Source organism: Gallus gallus, chromosome 21, assembly GCF_016699485.2.
Source record: "Gallus gallus isolate bGalGal1 chromosome 21, bGalGal1.mat.broiler.GRCg7b, whole genome shotgun sequence".
In the NCBI taxonomy this organism is placed as follows: Eukaryota; Metazoa; Chordata; class Aves; order Galliformes; family Phasianidae; genus Gallus; species Gallus gallus.
In genome coordinates, this window is record NC_052552.1 from 6,112,190 (window position 1) to 6,132,016 (window position 19,827).

Consider the following 19,827-nt stretch of genomic DNA (forward strand, 5'->3'; position numbering starts at 1 on the left):
CAGTATTTCTGACACAAGCCAGGATGCCAGCAACCTTCTTGGCCATCTGGGCACACTGCTGGATCATATTTAGCTGAGCATTGACCAATACCCTCAGATCCTTTTCATCTACACAACTTTCCAGCCACTGCCCCAAGCCTGTAGCGCTGCCTGGGGTTGTTGTGGCTGAAGTGCAGGATCCAGAGCTCGATCTTCTTGATCAAGATTGTCCATCTTAACATGAACTTCATCATATTGGCCTCAGCCCATTGATCAGCCTGTCCAGGTCTCTCTGTAGGGCCTTTCCACCCCCAGGCAGATGATCTCCTCCCAGGTGGGTGTCATCTGCAAACTTACTGAGGGTGCACTCATTTCCCTCATCCAAATAGTAAATAAAGATATCAAACAAGAAGTGTCCCAGTACCAACCCCTGGGGAACACTGCTGTGACCGGCCACCAGCTGGATGTAACTCCATTCACCACCACTCCGTGTACCTGGCCATCCAGCCAGTTCTTTACCCAGCAAAGAGTGCACCTGTCCCAGCCATGGGCTGTAGCTTCCCAAGGAGAATGCTGTGGGAGACAGAGCCAGGGGCTTTGCTGAAATCTAGATAGACTACATCAACTGTCCTTCCCTCATCAACCAGGTGGATCACCCTGTCACAGAAGGAGATCACATTGGTTAAGCAGGACCTGCCTTTCAAGAACCCAAAGCCTCCTACCTGCCTGGTTGGTTGTGATGTTGGCCACGGCGGCTCTCCTGGCCTCCACGCTGAGGTCTGACACCCCGTTGACAGCCTCCACCCAGAAGGAGTAGTTGGTGTGGGCCAGGAGGTTGGTGACGGTCAGTGCTCCCTGCACCAGGCTCATCTGCTGGGGGACGAAGCGGATCCCACCGCCGCACGCCTCGCATTGCCCCGCGTCCGCCCCGCAGCGCCGGCACTGCACGTTGTACACCACATCACTGCGTCCCCCCTTGTCCAAGGGAGGGCCCCACTCCAGTGTCACCGAGGTGCCATTAACACTGGAGACCAGGTTCACTGGAGCAGAGGGGGGGCCTGGAAAAGGAGGAGAGGGTGAAACAGAGCAAAAGGGGAGCAAAAGTGAAGTGTCAATGGGCTGCAGAGTGGGGAAATGAGACAGTCATGGAAATAAAATGGTGAACTCATGTCTCCTGGGAAGATGAGCAATCATAGAATCAGAATCATGGAATATCCCAAGCTGGAAGGGGGCCATAAGGATCACTGAGTCCAGCCCCTGGCTCTAAACAGGACCACCCAAAACCCAAACCCCATGTCCGAGAGCTTTATGCAAACACTTCTGGAGCTCCGGCAAGCAAATCCTCCTGTGATGTATTTGGCCCATTTCAATAGCACTGAGCTCCCAATGCAGAGAGCTGGGCTGAACCTGCATGCCAAGCTCCAGTGCCACCATCCACCCATGGCACAACAAAGCTTGCCTTGCTCTATGGAATCCCATGCCTCTGACCCTGCAACACAGGGAGAGCTGGGGCTGGAAGGCTGCAGTCCCTGGGCAGCACACACAGAGCCATGCTGGAGGGTACTTACGTGTGCAGGCGGCCGAGGGGGGGTCCTGCACTGCTCGGTAGAAGCTGCTGTCACAGCGGCACACGCGGGCTGCCCGGCTCTCCGAATGGCTGTGCGGGGGGCACTTGGCACACAGCTGGTCCCCGGGGTCCGACTTGTAGAAGCCCAGCTGGCATGCTGCTGGGAGGAAGGGGCAGTGGTCAGAGGGAGTACGTGTGCTAAAAGTGCCCCAGAGCATCATCTGTGCCTGCATACGGTGCACAGCGCTCTGCATGCCCCTGGTTTGTATAACAAAGCCATGAGTTTCCTTTTCCAAGGGAAAAACATCTCCTCTCATTTCATGTTGCAGCAGAGAGACTTTGCATGCATGCTGCCTGCTCTCTGCAGTGAGACAGCAAAGGCTAGGTGAGGTTTGTTTTGTGACACAGCCCTCACTGCACCATAACACAGAGTTTGTCCCTAAATCCCTTCTCCTCTGCCCCCCAAAGGGCATCAGAACACAGAGCAGGAATGCCAGGGATGCAAGGGAAGAAAGACTTTGTGGAGAGCAGTGATCCTTTCCCCCAGTCAGCACCGGTGAGGTCACACCTGTAGTACTGGGTCCAGTTCTGGGCTCCCTTGTGCAAGACACATGGGCATACTGGAGACAGTCCAATGGAGGGCCAGCAAGATGGAGGGGGGACTGGAGCAGCTCTGCTATGAGTCCTTACAGGGCACATCTATCCATGCACCTAACAGTGATCAGGGACTTCTGATTAAAGAGGAACTGGAGTGGTTCCCCCCACCAGTGCTTAATTAGGGGCAGAGGAGTGAGTGCTATATGGACAGGAAGGATGGGAACGTGGAGCACAGCAGATTCGCACCAACTGTAATCACTTAGCATTTAATGCTGTAAAGAAACATTAATTACCTACAGCAATAATTCACAATTATTTTGGATGCGCCCAGGAGGAAAATTATCCTAAATGACAAATTGCAAGTGAATTTGTGCACCAGGGCAGCACAAGCTCTCAGCACCTGGACAGTACAGGCATGCAAGAAGGCTGGGGGGAGTCTGGTGCTGGGGCAGGTGGTGCTCTGGATGGAGTCATGCACCTCATTGACTTATACAAGGCCTTTGACATGGTCCCACATCACATCCTTATCTCTAAATTGGAGAGGGAATGATTTGAGGGGCGGACAAGGAATTGGTTGGATGGTTGTGGCCAAAGGGCTGTGGTCAATGGCTGTGTGTCCAGGTGGAGGCTGGTGATGAGTGGTACCCCCCAGGGGTCCATCTTGGGACTGGTGCTCTTTAATATCGTTATCAGTGACACAGACAGTGGGATTGAGATCAGCAGTTTGCTGATGGCACCAAGCTGAGCGGTGCAGTTCACACAGCAGAAGGAAGGGATGCCATCCAGAGGGACCTGGGTGGGCTCAAGAAGAGGGTGCATGAGAACCTAATGAGGTTCAATATGGCCAGGTGCAGGGTGCTGTGCTTGGGTTGGGCTCCTGGGAGCCCTGTAGAAAGGTAAGGATTTCTCCTCTAAAAAGAATTGTTTTTTGCAGTGAATACCCTCTCTGTGTATCTGAGGATCTCAGGCAAAACAAGCAGCCCCCAGAGCAGCAGGTTTGTCTCAGAGGCAGTGAGCACGGGTAGGGCTCTGCCAACCATCTGTAGTTCAGCCCGTTTGTTTCCCTCCCTCCCCGTCCTCTGGGGACAGGACAACATCTGCTAATGATCTGGCACGGCAGGGGAGATGATAGATGGACCTGTCGGGGAGTCACCAGCCAGGACGCACTCAGGACACACGGACTGGGGAGCTGTCCAGGATGTGCGGTCCACACACAGCCAGCGGGACCTCCAAGGCTGCAAATGACAGCCCCCACCCTATGAGCTGTGTCCCCATCCCATGAGGTCTGTGCAGGGCATGGCTAAGAGGGTGCCATGGGGCAGCCCTGTCCCCTTCCCTGCAGCAAAGCTTTTCAGGTTATCCCTACACTTGATCCTTTGGGAAGAGATAAAGATGGAAATAAGGGTATTCTTGGGTTCCAGTGCCCTCCAGGCTGCAGGAGAAGCTAACACTGAAAGTCACAGCTCTTTTAAATCCACCTTCAGCATGATGTTGGCAATCTCTGCTCCAGCATGACACAGGCACTGATATGAAGCATATTATTTAGAGCCACATAGAATTATAGAATCATAGAGCACTTTGAATTGGAAGAGACCCTAAAGGCCATCTGGTCCAACCCCCTGCAATGCACAGGGACACCCACAGCTCCATCAGTGCTCAGAGCCCCTCCAGCCTGACCTTGGGTGTCTGCAGGGATGGGGCATCCATCACATCAGGTGTCTGCCTCATTGCCTCAAAACTTGAGCATTTAATCCCAGGACAGTGCAGGTTCTATCTCAGTTATTTGGTGGCCTGGGGAGGGACCTGCCTTCATTTCTATACCAGGCATTGCCCCATCGCCTGATGCTAGAATGTTAGAGTTACAAAGAAAATCTCTTCCCAAAACTGCAGTGTCAGAGGCTTTTAGAACTATTTAAGGTTTCTGGGAAAAAAAAAAAAAAAAAAAAAACACAGCAATTTTCATCAGACCAAAAACAAACCCAGAGAGCTCTGTTCAGAAGGAGTGGAGCCGAATGCAGATGAAGGCATTGGGTGTACCCCCGCATCCCTGCTGCAGGGCTTTGGGGAGTGAAGATGCCTATATGAAAAAAAGGATACACAGCATCAAGACCTTAATCCCAGTCCATGCTCAAACCAACTCACAGTTTTGGGTGGTGTGTGAGACTTCTCACCACATCTTTATGACTATGGATGTATGCATGGGGCTAAGGTTTAAAATAGGGGCCAGCATGCAAGTGAAAAGCATCCCGGGGGCCAGAACAGCCCCCACACAGCTGAGCACCACCAGCTTTTGGCTCCCTTTCTCCTTTCGGGACATGGTATCAGAAGCATCTTGTTTTCAGGAAGGGGAAGAAGACATCGTGTTGCATCAGAAGTGTTGACATGGGTGGGATGTGGACCTCGTGCCAAGAGCGGAATACATTTTTGGCAGGGTGCTGCTGCTCTGTGGGAAGCAGGAGCCTCTTCCACATGCAGGGTGATTGCACTGAGGCTGGTGGGGAATTGAAGGTTCCCAACATCCCATTGTAATTTGCCATCTACCATAAGCATTGGTGCACAAAGCAGATTGCTGGGTTGTGAACTCCCCTGTGGCGTCCCAGCACCTGTACACTGGTAATGTAGGGGGATAACTCCTAAACCTGGATAAATTCTGCAGAAAAGTAGAGTTCACACCAATGCCATTCATTCACAAAGTGATGAAGGTCTTTGGATGCTGCCAGAGCCATTTATTTCTAACCAGAAAAAGCCTACATGCTGCCTAGGTTAGTCTTGGAAGTTCAAAGGGTGCAGATCCTGCTCTTTCTATGGTAACCCCTCCTGGGATTGCATAATCCCTAGGGAAAATAACCTTTTTTTAATGTACAGACTAAACTTTGCAAGCAACGTGTAGTTCCAAAACATCTTCTTTGTAGTCTAGATGTGGAACTTTGCTTGAGATGCACAGAAGGTGATATCATCTCGCCAGATGCTCCTGCCTGCATATTTACAAAGCTTGCAAAGCAACAATGGAAATCTTGTGAGTCACTGAGTTAATTTGATTTCCTTGCCTGGCATCACTGAAAGGATGCTTGCATCCCTCCCACTGCATGTATTCAGAGCTACCACTGCTCAGGGCAACCATCCTTCCCTACTGACTTTCTTCCCATGGACGCACAGCTGTACTCACGAGCACATAATTACCAAGCTGGGTATTTTCTCCTCTTCATTAGCAATGCGGTGATGCTTTAATTGCTCAATTAAAGTTGCCCACTAGAAAGGTTTAAGGTACATTAAATTTGCTGATTGGCTCATCAGTGCAAGTTTCACCAACTGGAAAAATGTAACTGGTTTCCAGATTGCCAACCAGACCCTCCAGATCCATTTCCTTTGGGCATGAGAGATCCCAGTGGTAAAGGGGTTTGTTCATGGGGGGACAACTGGACAACTGCCCCTATCCCATTCCCATCTCACTCTTTTTGATTAGGGCTAGGGTTAGGATTAGGGTTAGGGTGGTGGTAGTGGTGGGTTAGGGTTAGAGTTGGAGACTGTTGAAGGAGACAGTCTTCCCTCCCACAGAAGCAAACCAGTGCTGAAGTGCTCCCCTTTTCCATCTCGCTGACTGAACTGACCTTATTGAAATGCATCTCAACTTGGTCTGTACAGCGACTGTATATAAATACAGTGAATTATGCTGCTTGTCTTCCTACCTGGTAAATTGCTGGGACGGACACTTTTCACTTATGCTATGACTTATTCCGCTATTTAGGCAGAGTGGTGGCTGTTTGCTGTGTGTAAGAGATACTGTGGACTGTGACACTTCAAGGAGGAAACTGAGGCTGCCTGTGGATGGTGGGGAGGTAGGGGCACAAAGTCGTTTAGAACACTGAAACTGAAGGGGAAAAGTAAATGCGTGGCACAGTTGCCCTGGGATGGAGATCCAGAGAGGTGTCGTTGGGGTGTCCTTGGAAGGAAGTGAAGCCTGACAGAGCCCACCAGAGTTGGGGTTGCAAACAGGATAAACACAAAGGGTCAGAGATCCCATCCTAGTCAAAGAAAGGGGCACTCAAGGTAAAAACCGAGGGAAGAAGGATGATAGGGAGAGTAATGTGCCGTTTCCTACGCATGGCCAACCTCTCTCCATCCTTCCCAGCTCCATGGCACTGCCTTCTGCCTCCTCTAGAGGGCTGCGAACAGCTCTGGCCACGAGCTGTTTCCCGAGCTCTCTTCCATCACTCTGGCAGGTCCTTAGAAAAATGAATGTTAAAGAGGAGGGGGAGAAACCTCCACTGTTCAAACATCTTTAGCTTTGACAAATAAGGCGTCTGGCTGTGAAAGGCAAAAGGAAATTAATTTGGAATCACATTTTAAACACTGTCATAAAGGCAAAGTATCTTCTCTCTAATTTTTTCCCCCAAGCAAAAAAAAAATAAAAAAAATAAAAAATAATAAAAATGAATGTCCCTGATATTTATAGAAAGATTATTAGGGCCACAAGGAGTGATTTATATCATCTCATCCCAGTGACGGAAAATGAAAAATTAGTGGGGACGACAGCCACTGGAATCCTGCTTTTGTTCATCTGACAATTAAAACGGCTAATTTCCAACTCCGACGGATCCTCCTGGGTTATAAATCATCCCAGAAAGGCACTTTTCACTGTGAAAAATGAACTCTGCTCCAGTCAAGCACGAGAAGCTAAGATCAGAGATTTGCATCTATTTTGGTTTTCTGTGTAGATGTATGTACTCCGGATCCCAACCCAAAGGACATACTGGGAAGGATGTGCTGTCCCTGTTCACTTGGTGCTGGGATATTGGACTCTCTGTGCTCAGCACCATCCTGCTGAACCCAGTTGGTCCATAGCCAGTTGTTTTGGTTGGGGGTCATGACTGGTGTGTCATCATTACAGACCTGGTAGGCGTGAAAGGGCTGAAAAAGTCATTCATCCTCCCTCTGCTAACAGCCTCCATGCTTTGGGCTGGTGACCTCCTGCTGAGTAGGAATATACAGAGAGTGTTTGGCCCTTTGGAACCGAACCTCCAGCTCACAGCTCCTTGTAGCCTTGAGGATGGGACACAGCCATCCCAGTGGCCCATGCCAGTGCCCTTTCCATGGTGGCATGTGCTTGGCACACTTCATACCCACCCTTTAACATGGGAGAGGAAGACATATTCTGAATTATCAGATCTGTCTCAGAATGACTTTCAAATCAGTGGCCACAGAGAGGGGGAATTCTGGATGCAAGCATTTATTCTGCCCGTCCTTCCCAATCTGCATAGCCAGGAACTCTCCAGGGCCGGCGCTGGTCCCTGCGGCACCCAGATCTGCTCCAGCCAAGCATTGGACGTCCTAACCTTGCACCAAGTCTCCCTAAGACAAATGCTTCACTTAACACTTCCACGAAACTCAAACAAAGGCCCCCCACACTTATTTGCAGAGGCGGAACGCTGCTCGCCTAAACATCCCTGATGAAGAAACCAAGAGCAAACAAACCCATGCGGAGGGCTCTCACCGGGAGCCCAGTGCGCCGAGCTCTGTACACACGTAGCCCCTTGCCAGCAGCAGTGCCCGGTGCTCTGCAGCTGTGGTCACCCCGCTTCCTTATCACAGTTTGTACAGTTGGAAGCCTGCAGCCTGCCCTGCAGCACAGAGGACCCCAGGGATGGCTCCTGCACCCCAGGATGGGAGGGTTGTGCGGCAGCCCCGGGGAGGGGTGATGGATGGACGTGATAACCTTGTTTCACAAAGCTCTTTGTCTTTCTTCTCGTGTTCAAACCGCCTGCCGAAGGGAAGTGAGCGCGTTGGGGCATTTTGGAGAGGTCATGTGTGCTTTTCATTGCAGCACAGCTGCTGGGGGCACAGGGCTGGGGTGTTGTCCTTGTCTCCCTGCAGCCAGGTTGGTCCCCATCCCATATCCAGCCCCAGTCCCAAAACCATACCCTGTGGACCAAGAGCCAACCTCACAGGAGCTCTCAAGGAGCTTGCCATTGGCATTAATCACCCTTTTGGGAAGCACCAATTGAAGGCTGGGGGCATCTCTTGGTCTCCACAGAGGTTGGCTTTCCAAGTTTTTGTCTTCAGCTCTTCCCACAGGAAGCCAAGAGCTCCCCCTAGCCATCCCTCATCACCTTCCAGGCACTGCTAGCAAGAAGCAGGACTCACCCATGCAGGAATCCCGCTGCTCTTCATAGCCAGCACTGCACACGCACTTCCCGATGGGCACCAACCATTCTCCCTCTGCACTGCAGTACATTTTGGGGGTGTCCCTCTCCTCTGAATGGCCCACACACTCTCCCCGCACTTCCACCAAGGAGGACGAGTCTGCCCCTGTCACGGCCTCGGAGAAGGATGCCAAATTCCTCACCATTGCCGGGCACTTCTTGTAGTACACCCGCACTGAAACAATGGCGATGCAAGCACCTATGTCCTGGAAGGCCAAGTAGAAACCCCTCTTGCTCAAGGGCCCCACACCCCTCACTTCTGTGTTCAGTTTCAGGCGCCTGACCCCCAGGTCCACGTTGGTGAAGCTCTCATCGGCCGCAATGGTGTCAATCTTCATAAACTGGCTCTCACGGGTGCTGGTACCCAGGTCACGGTCAGACTCAAGGTAGTAGAGGTTGAAAGTCTCCTTGCAGGTGCCCAGCACACCTGGCATGCTGTTACAGTCCCGCAGTGTGAATTTGATCTCGGCGTAGACCCGCCGCGCACCGTCCCGCTGAACCCAGTTGGTTCGTAGCCAGTTGTTCTGGTTGGGGGTCATGACGTTACAGACCTGGTAGGTGTGGATAGGGCTGAAAAACTCATCCATTTCATTGATGGAATCCCACTGCGGGACAGAGAGAAAACAGGTCAACCCAGAGGCACCAAACTTCCAACAAGTAACAGGGCACTCAGAACAGCCTTTCTCCCAGGCTGAAACGCTGGACAGGGGCACTGGGAACCCAGAGGTCTACAGCAGTGTAGCAGAGGCAGCAGGATGAGTTTGGGGACGGAAGGGTGGGGAAAAGCAGGTGGCAGCAAGCAGGACTGTGATGGAGAGATGGTCTGAGGAGTAATTGGGTGAGCTGGAAGTGAATGGGGCATCTGTGCCACCCAGGGGAGGATGTTAAGCAGTTCTGATTGAGAAGACATGAAAATAAGTGCTGAGACTGTGAATACAGGTGAGCTCAGTTGGTTAAATCAAGGTTTTGGGGGCTATTGGACCCTTCTGGATGCTCGTTCTTGTCTTGCATGTCTCCCTCTCCACCTCCACAAACCCTCACCAGTATCCACAGACCTTCCCTTCTCTGGGGGCTTCCCACCACCTCTTCAGCCCAAGTCCTTCCCAGCAGCAGCACAAGTACGTCATCAGCAACATCTTTAAAGAAGACTGCTCCTTTCTCCTTTCTCAGATAGAAAAGTCCTTCCTCATTTAACCTCCTTGACCTGTGTCTCCCATGGAGTAGGGCTTCTGGTGCCTTCTGCAAGTGCTAGGAGTGATCAGAGCAGCCACTTCAGTGATGTATGTCTTCAGAACTCCCCTAGCATCTCACCTTTAGGACAAAACTCCACTTCTCCCTCCTACAAGCTCAAAGCAGCCTGGAAAAGGCAGCAGCACCAGGTGTGGACTTCAACAAAAGCTCATTCAGAGGGGAATATGCTGGCAAAGGCTGTGAAAGTCAAGCCACCGCGGGGGAAAAAAGCATTTCTGGTTCTTTTTAAAAAATCACCTCCTACATTCCAGAAATGCCCATGTTTGTTCAGAAATGCTGGGCCTGAATTTCACCCAGAAATGACCCCCATCCTGTCATGGCCCCACTCCCACACTGATGTGTGCACACGCCACAGCACTGCAGAGGGTGTGGAAGTCCTCGTCACAATTAATAGAGCACAAATTAACACAACATCTGTTTCCTGTCTTTTCCCTGCTGAGTCCACTGGGAAATGAGGCAGAACCATGTAGGGGAGGAGGCATGGGGGGTGTTGCTGGGAGCAGCAGTGGGGGTGCTCCCTGCATTGCACAGCTGGCTTCCCTTGGCAAACACAGTGCTGCTCAGAGCACTCCAGCAGTACCTGCAATATAAGAAGAGGTTACTGTACACTCCAGGCCCCAGTCCTCTCTGTAGCCCTCTCCTGGGCTCTCCCCAGCAGTTCCCTGCCTGCCTTGAACTGGGCAGCCCAGCACTGGGCCCAGAGCTCTGGATGTGGCCTCCCCAGCGCAGTGCAGAGGGACGGAGAACCTCCCTCACCCTGCTGGCCACGCTCTGTGCCGTGCACCCCAGGATATCATTGGCCACCAGGGCACAATGATGGCTCGTGGTCACCCTGTTGGTAAACTGTTGGTCAATCATTGGTCAACTAGGACACCATTGGCCTTCTTGGCCACCAGAGCACACTGCTGGCTGATGACCACCCTTTTGGACAACTGCTGGTCAACTGCTGGTCAACCATTGGTCAACCGGACACCACTGGCTTTCTTGGCCACCAGGACAGCCATACCTTCCCAATAGAACTCCTTTCCAGCAGCACAGCCCCCTGTACTGATACATGCAGTTTTTCATCCCCAGGTGTAGGACTCTACACTCACCCTCGTTGAACCTTCTCATGTTTCTTTTCACCCAGTTCATCACCATGGTGTGTCATGCAGTGATGCTGGAGCTGGAACCATCATGGGATCCCAGTTTGAGCTGGACTGGAACACCGTGCCTATGCCATTGGCACAGGGAAGTGCTCTGCCAGCAGAGGAAACACACAGAGGAAGGCTGGGCCACGTACACCAGCGGCTCAGATGCCACAGGCACATTTTCCCAGAGGCTGCCAGTTTGAAATGTCTTTTCTGAAAGGAAGCTTAGCCTGGCCCCATCACTGTGATAAGATCCCCCAGCGAGACGGAAATGAGGACATCATAATTAACGTGGTGAGCACACGTATGTGTGTGTGCTGGGGGTGGGAACACAACCACATCTGTATGCAGGGGCTTGCCTAATAGTTTAAATTAAAGTCAACACGAGTTATATAAAAAAAAAAAAAAGCCAGATTATGAAAGGGAAAAGATGCAAACAGCAGATATCTGGGCAGCTGAGCAAGGACTTAGAAGTCTCCCAGGGCCTCTGCAACGTGGCAGAATGAGGGGGAGGATAAGTAGAGGGGAACAAGCAAGGAGGGACTGCATTCCCAAAGGGGGATTCAGCCTCTTGCCACCCCACAGTGCCCATGCGTTGGCCATGGAGTCCAAGGGACAATGCCCTCATGGCCCTGGAATGGCTTTGGGGAGGGTTGTAGAGTCTTCCTGGCACTGCAAACCTTTTGCTGCCACCAGGAGTTCCAGCACTTTCCCTTGTCCAAAAGCAAGCTCTGAGCTTGCTGTGGCGTTTACCAGGAGCTACCAAGGCCCTCACACTGCTGTCACCAGGAGAGAAAATAGAGAAAGACATTATTGCAGCTATAAATCATTAGATGGGGAGCGTTAATGGAGATAATCCCCTGAAATCAGTCATTGCTATGGCTGAGGAGGGATTTGTTTGGCAGCTAACTACTCTGAGCTTCACTGCTGGTGATTAACTCCTGGTAGTGACCATCGTCTGGGGAATTAGCAATAACACAGCGTTCACTGAACAAGCACTGGGAGATGAGCTTTTATCTCAATTACTAGCTTAAATCTTTGCCTTGCAACGTTCCACACCTACACTTTCCTTTTTAAAGAAAATGGGTTTCGTCACAGCTGTAACATGCTGGTAGAAAGGCTCTGGATTGGAAGTTACTCATGGAAACGACACAAGGACACCAAAGTGAGTAAGGACAGGAGACCATGGGTAGATGACAGAGTCCCAATGTCTTGTAGGGCTCCAGGGAGGCAGCTGAGACCCCATATGGTGTTGAAATGTCAGGTGCACATGCATGGTTTGAGCAGGGTGAGCTCAGAGAAAAGGGACAGTACTGTGCAAAGCCAGCATGGAGCTCACATCTGGGGAGGGCTGTGGGGTGGGACTGCGGGGTCAGGGGCAGTATGGGGGCCTTTCCCCAGTGCTCAAGGTTCTCCCGTTATAATTAGCTTTTGCAAGGCATCCCTCAAGCTCTTTAGATATCCTGTGCCTGAACAAAATCATTTCCTGTTTGACTTTGTAAATCAAAGTAGACGATACAATAATTATTAATAATATGTTGACTTATCTCATCAGCATTTTAATTAGTCAGTGGAAAAGCAATTTGCAAAGGGGCCGATCAAGATCCCTCTGATCTGGCAGGTCACATGCAAGGCAAGGAGAGGGGACAGAAGGGCACTGGGGCACTGGGGCACTTTGCTGGAGAGAGCTGGCATACCGGAGGCACAGGAGGGCAGAGGCAGCCTCTTTGACAGCAGTGATAAGAGTCTAATTTTCAATGCGGAGGGAATTGTTCTGGGGACGGAGCAGGCTGCAAAGCTCCTGGGAGCCCTTTGAAGGCATAATTGAGAGGAGCTGCAGCCTGCAGGATGGGAATGCTCCCGGTGACCCTTTTGCTTACTGCACGTGTCTTGGGGTGGGAGGTGAGGGGGGGACGCAATTAAACCCCTGAGCAGCTATTACAGCCAATTACCCCTCAGACGATTATCTGGCAAGAGGAAATGTCAAAACAGGCCACGCATGGCTCCCTGATGGCTTGGAACTCCCTGGGGCCAGCAGTGCCTCTGACCCTCAGCTGTGCCAAGGGCTCTCAGCCCTGTGCTCCTCCACTCTGCTTGGCCATGGCAAACCCAGAGAGGAAAAGCATTCCTGTAAGGTTCTTAAGGTCTCTTCCCACCTCACCCCTCTATGATTTCATGTGGTGGCCCATGGCTCACATAGGACAGGGGAATGGAGAGGGGGGTAAAGCAAACACAAGGGTGCCTTCAGCCAGGGTTAGGGCTAGCGATGCCATCCCTTGGCAGGAGGGTACAGAAAAGGATGCATACCTGAATAGAGCAGAGACACTGTGGGGAAATCCCAAAGCAAGAGGGGCCCTGCACCATCAGGCATCCAGCCCTTTCCCAGATGCCAGGTTTGGAGCCAGGTGGATACAAGCTACCAAGCTGTGGGTCACCCACCTCCTGCCTCCATTTGTGGTGATGGCAGTTTGTTCCGAGTGCAAAGTTACTGCCCAAAAAAAGCACTTGAAGTTGGAGGACCAGCAGGAGAGTAAAGAAACAAGATGCTTTCTCAGGATGATGCAATGCAGCGATCCATGGAGGAAGAGCAAGTCCAGATAGGTGTTCAGAGGAGCCATTAAAACTCAGAATCATGGAATCATTAAGGCTGAAAAAGATCGCTGAGATCATCCAGACCAACCGTCCACCTACCACCAATATTGCCCACCAAGCCATGTCCCTGGGTACGACATCTACCATCATCTACACTTTCCTTGAAGGCCTCCAGGGATGGTGACCCCAGCACCTCCCTGGGCCTGTGCCAGTGCATCCCCACCCTTTCTGAGACTGAATTCTTCCATCCAGATGGAAGAAGACATGGAAAGCTGTTTGTGTAAGAATGTCACATCATAACCCAGGCATCCTCCTTGGAGGTATTCAAGTCAGTTTTCACAGAGCTGCATGGTTCTCTTCTCCACTGTAAGGCCATGAGTTGGGCAAAAGCATGGGGTAAGTGGAGAGGGGTGTTACCCCATGACTTACCTAGGGCTTGTATCTATTATATTTCCACAACAGTCATCACTGCAACAGCTAACTGCTAAAATTAGAGCTGAGTTAATGATTTGATATATTTACATGTATGATAATATCTGATATAAATCTCATCGCTGTTCCTATTATGAACTCACAGTTCTGATCACTCCTTCTCAAACAGACAGCACAAGGACTGAAAGTCTTAGGCAGCAGATCAATGAAAATGATTAGGGGCCTGGGAAGATTTCTGTAGGAGGTGGAATTGAAAAGATTAGCACCATTTAGTTCAGAGAGGGGATAAAAAAGAGTGGACATGAAAAACCAATGCAGCAGCACAAGCTGGGTAAGGCACCCCGACTTGGCACATTTTGTGTATGCAGTATGCCACACTGTGCCTCGCAGTTGGTCCTGCCTGTATTTACGGAATTGTTTCTGCTCACTCAATAAATGGGAAAAGTCCTTACAGCCAGGTCACTGCCATCTGAAACTGACATTTACAGTTTGCAGAAAGCTGCTGCGGCAGGAAAACCTGGCCATGGAATTGGGAGTGAAGGGAGCAAGTGGGGAGGATGGGGTTGGTGGCCCCAAACCCCTCCTGGCCACACCATTGGGCTGTGCATTTACACACCATAAGAAATCAGCTGCCCTGGGTGCTCCCCTGCCCTGTTTGTTCAGCTCCTACATCAAACTCCTCCAATTACCAACCCTTCAGAGATTTCTGGTCATTTTGGAGGAAAATCCAGACACTGTCCCAGCACAGCAGTGACCAACACCCTTCACAGGGCAACCCATCTCTTGAGTTTCCTGGAGGACATGAATAACCTCAGGGCCTCGTCACACACAGCCTGGTCCACCCATGCTGCATCCCTCAACAGCCGCTTCATACTTACCCCATGTGAGGGATAGGTCAGCCAACCCCAGTCCCCTGGTATCGTTGACGTGTCAAGCAAGTTCACTGGAAAACACAGGAACAAAATGCTGTGTTAGAAAGCTTGCTCTACGCTGAGAGCAAGGAAGCAAAGCACCACAAGTGACCCCTCCTGATTCACCCATCATGGGAGACTTGGTAGTTAGTGACAGGGACCTGTCTGGCTGTAGCTCAGTTCAATGGCAAGAAATGCTGCTCCGCAGATCTGCTGGGATGCAGCAGAGTTGGGCTGTGGCCACAAGAGAAAGCAGTGTACTCTTTTGGGTTGGATGGGGCCCTGGGCATCCTGATCTGGTTGTTGGCAACCAGCTCATGGCAGGGGGTTGGAGCTGAATGGTCTTTGAGGTCCCCTCCAACCTAAGCCCTTCCATGATTCCATCATTCTGTGATTTTGGAGATGAGGGGGCTGCAAACAACAGGTCAGTGGGGATGCAGAGCAGGAGGAGCTTGGGAAACGAATGCCAAAAGTGCCATGTTCTCCACCAGCCCCACCTGGGCCGGTGCCAGCACAAATGGGGCACTCACTTGTACACATCCACCCTGGAGCCCCATCAAAGTCAAACTTCCAAAAACCCTTCTACCAATAGGAGCCCAAGGTAATGATATGGAACCATAGAATCACAGAATGGTTGGGTTGGAGGGGACCTTAAAGATTATTCAGCCCCAACTCCTGGGCTGGCTGCTGGGCTGGCTGCCCCCCATCAGGTCAGGCTGCCCAGGGCTCATCCATGGCCTTGGGAACCTCCAGGGATGGGGCACTCACAGCTCTCTGGGCAGCACTGCCAGGGCCTCACCATCCTCTGAATAAAATATTTCCTCCATAATCTAACCTAAATCTCCCTCATCCCTTCAGCCTGGTCCTAAGGTCCATATGGGGAATGGGCTTCTGCCCTGAGCCTCATCTGTACCTCCAGGCTCTGGAGGGAAGGTGGCCTCAGTGGCTGTCATGGTGGGACGGGGCACATCAAGACCACAGCTGCAGCCCCACCAGAGGCCGGGCTCTGCACAAAGTGGGCCCCAGCAGCTGTAGGAACGGGTGCCACTTCCATTTACGATTACCAGGCAAGGAAGGAAAGGGGGGAGAAGGAAGCAGGGACGTGAGCTGGCTGTGAAACACCCGGACGTCATGCTCCTGACAGAGCAGATTAGGAGCTTTTGAGGCATTTATTAATGTTAGCAGAACAATTTGAAAGAATTTCCAGGGTTTCTTGTGTGACTTCATTGGCCCAACAGCAGGCCGAGCCCCTCTGCTCACTGCAAGGCGCTGCTCCCACTGCTAGAGAGGCCCCTTGCCCTCAGCACGGAGTAATTACCTCGGAGATCTCAAATCCATTTTTATTTGTTATTGTTAATCTGAAGATTTTCTGCCTATTTTCCCTGGGTAATTCACCCAGCAGGAGCCCAGGCTGCGGAGTTTCCCTGCTCGCAGTGCTGGAGCACGGTGCCGACGACCCTCGGCAGGACAGCCGTGAGCAGGGCTGTGTTCAGGGCCCCACTCCCCCCGCTGTCTCCATGCCCTTATTCCCACGCTGTGATGCGTGAAGCTGGGCACGGTTGTGGCTTGCTGTAGAATGGGCTCTCCAGGAGCATCAGGGTTGGTCGCAGCCATAGCACTGCAACGTGGGGTGCAGGGATGGGGTCGGAGCATGCAGCCCTATGGTGGGATGTTCCCCAGAGGCACAGTGCTGGAATAACAGCTCTGAGACAGACACACATGGACCCAAATTGCCTGCAGCCAGCTTGCGGCACCCCATCCCCCCAGGCAAACCCAACATCCAACACCCAGACTCATATACAGAGGGTTATACTTACGGTTATGGTGAAGGTTATGCTTACAGTTATGGTTATGGTTAAGGTTATGGTTAAGGTTATGGTTATGCTTAAGTTTATGGTTATGCTTAAGGTTATGGTTAAGGTTATGGTTAAGGTTATGGTTATGCTTAAGGTTATGGTTAAGGTTATGGTTATGCTTAAGGTTATGGTTATGGTATGTTTAGAGTTATGGTTAGGGTTGCGGTTAGGGTTATAGATAGGGTTAGGCTTAGGCTTAGGCTTAGGGTTATGATTAGGGTTAGGCTTAGGCTCAGGGTTAGAGTTGGCTTAGGCTTAGCGTTAGGCTTAAAGTCAGGCTTAGGTTTAGGTTAGCCCTCTTTCAGGTGCTTTTCTGCACAGCACTACACAAGCACGCGTTCCCTGCAGCACTCCTGTGGAGCGGATTACTCGTGCCTCTTTGCAGGAAGAGGGCTAAGATATTTCTTTTATTCCTTAGAAAACGTTTTTGCAAAGTGCACATAGGGGTCCGACGCATTAAGCCCACTGCAGTGGGCATTGCACAAATAGAAAGGCATTCTCTGATGCAGAGCTCTCGCATTAAGTTCCTATAGAGCAAACATGAGGCTGTGCACATGAGGACCCATCTAGCAGCACTGCTGCGTGCCGTGCTCAGATGTAGTCACAGAATGATTTGAGTTGGAAGGGACCCTAAAGGTCATCTTGTCCAACCCCACTGCAATGAACAGGGACACGCACAGCTCTGTCAGGTGCCCAGAAGTCAGCCTCAGTATGAGGAAGTCACTACCCAACTGGTGCAAGAGCCCTGCCAGTGAGCTCTGAGACAATCATGTTGCTACCACGCACAGTACTGAAGCGTGGTCTGCAGTGTGGTTGGTCCAAAGCACTGCAGGGAGCTGTGCCGTGCTCCTGGTGCTGAGCTCCAGCCCTAACTGCAGGCAATTACTGGCTTAGCTGGCAGAGTCCTCACAGCCCTCCTTGGCTCCCTCCCCGTGCTCCTTCCCAAAGCCCAGCTGGGAACCCAACTGGGAGCCCAATCCAGCACCTTGCGGGTGATGTCCCAGCCACAATCGCTCCCCCGGAGGCTGGGGCCTTGATGCAGGAGGGCAAGCAAGTCCATCACAAAGGGCCCCTTTCAGCCGAAATGTTTCTCAGAAAACCTGCTGGTTTGGGAGACCTCTATCCTACAGCTGGGTAATTCTGTTTGATGTTATGGACTGTCCGCATGTATCAGTCTCAAACTGCAAGCTCCTTTTTTTTTTTTTTCTTTTTTTTTTCTTTTTTTTTTTTTTTTCCTGAGCACCATTTTGATTTCCACTATTCTGCGCCTTGGCTTTGACTCGGCGTATTGAGCCAAAACACCAGGAGGTGTCAGGGGGAATTCTCGCACTGATGGAAGAGCTGTCAAGTCTGATTGCCCGTTCGAATGGAAGCACCTACAGAGCTGCAAGGTTGCTTCCCTGGCGCAAACTGGGGTGTTGAGATGGAGTCTCACGCAAGGGAGACCTACTTGAAAAGTTGCGCCGTGTAATGCGGTGCGATTAACGCACACTGCAATCTCATCCATGCAGGAGCCAAAGAGTAGATATGCGTGTATGTGTACATATGTCAAAAAGTAGATATATGTATGCCTGAAAGTAGATATACATTTATGTATACGCATGCTTATTTATATACACTCGCATCTACATTTATAGACCTATCTCCTCCAGATTCATACCCATATTCACATCTACCAAATTCCAGTCCCCGCTTGTGAGAAAGGAGCTCACATCCAGGGAAGGCACATTTTGCCTGCACCCCCATATCCATTGCCCATGGACATCCCTCCCTGCAGAGGGAGGGCTCCCAAGTCCTTCCCAACACTCGGGCTTGTGACCACACGTTGCATCACTGTGCCCAGTAGACCCAGCACACGGGCAGTGCTGTGGGAGCTGCTGCTGCCCAGTGTGGGGTGCACGGTGGGGCAGCAGCACATCGGGGGACATGCTAAGCCTCAGAATCCAGAAAACCAGTGGGGGACCAAAGAGGGCTCAGAGATCCCTCATAATTGTTAACCCGCTGCGATCCTTGCTCTAATTACTCCACGGTCTCCCTCGCAGGCGGTGGGCTTTGTAGCGCAGGCGTGGGGAGGAAGGGTCAGTGGGAGCAGCCCCGTTCCCTTGGGCTTCAGTTCCTCTCTATCACAACTTCAAAGGCCTCCCAAGATTCACAGCAAGGTTCCCCCCCCCCCCCAACAACGCCTTTTGCATCGATAATTAAACCCCTAGCAGTACGGTTGGATGCTTCAGCTCCCCACCACCCGAGGACAGGCAGGCTCAACCTGTGCACCCCGTAGGGCTCTGCCCACCCCACGGCACCCCATGGCCATAATCTGCTCAGCGTGGGGAGGGCTGGCCTCAGCGGGGATGGCGGCGGGGCTATGGGAAAGGGGCAGGGAGAGGCTCCCTGGCAGGAGTGGAACAAGAGGCAGCGGCTTTCATTTCCCATAATCTCAGGCAGGACATTGGAGGGGCAGGTGGGGCCAGGAAGGGTCAGCTATTTGTATCCCACCGTTTAATCCACCAGCCCACTGAATAGCCAGCTGTGACCCCTCCAAACTTGGGGAGGGGGGAAAAATGGCACAGCAAAGCTGTGTCCTCCTGGCCTCGGAGCATGGGGGGAGACAGGACGGGACTCTTCGTTTTCAGTCTCCCATTTCCTGAGACAGCAGCACTTCCAGCCTGACACCAGCCCGAGGGCAGGGCATTTTGTGCTCCATGGATGTGGGTCAGCACCAGTGCAGGCTTTGTCTGCCCGCGACACAGCGGGGACGATGCTCACACCGGGACCCAATGGCCTCTGCTGCCCTGAGAGGAAATGCAGGAAAGCATTGGGGGTGAATAGAAAAGAGATCGCCAAACCCAGCACGAAGATGGGATTTTCACCTCGCTGGAAACACCAAAATCAGGATGAAAATAATAGATTAGAAAGAAGCATTTTCAAACTCTTGCCGTGAAAAAGCAGCGCTTGTGTTTGGATGTGCCCCAGTTCCCATTGCAGGATTTCTTGTCAGACCTTTGGATTATCGCTGTGAACTTTCTGTATTTAATTTTATATATCTATATATTTATTTTTTTTTACTGCGTCGGGAGCAGCAACGCCTGCAAGGTCTGCCCAGAGGGTCACCCCTTTTCAATAGACCAGGAGCAGAAAATACTTTGATGCAGGAAGAAAGCTTGTTTGTTCAATCTGTGCTAACAAAAAAAGCTGCAGTTCGGGTTTTAAAAATAAAATAATCAACCTGATCCTTCCAGACCCCGCGTGGTATCATAAAGGATAATATGCAGTGTGAGAGCATAACCTGTGGTAGCACTGAGATGTCGTGAGATA

At 51.5% G+C, this 19,827-nt stretch overlaps 1 protein-coding gene across 6 annotated transcripts in view; it reads right to left on the reverse strand.

Annotated features, from left to right (window-relative positions):
• Positions 1-19,827, reverse strand: part of EPHA8 (EPH receptor A8) — a 58,086-nt gene that overhangs the window by 12,753 nt on the left and 25,506 nt on the right. For 4 of the 6 annotated variants that reach the window (XM_040651417.2, XM_040651418.2, XM_015297218.4 and 1 more), the window contains 4 exons: positions 14,627-14,691; positions 8,285-8,948; positions 1,548-1,703; positions 702-1,037 (listed from right to left, as the gene is read on the reverse strand). In XM_040651417.2, coding sequence (XP_040507351.1) covers positions 702-1,037; positions 1,548-1,703; positions 8,285-8,948; positions 14,627-14,691 — 1,221 coding nt within the window. Of the gene's footprint in view, positions 1-701; positions 1,038-1,547; positions 1,704-8,284; positions 8,949-9,398; positions 14,692-19,827 lie in introns of all 6 variants that reach the window. The other 2 variants (XM_040651419.2, XM_040651420.1) reach the window with 1 other exon arrangement.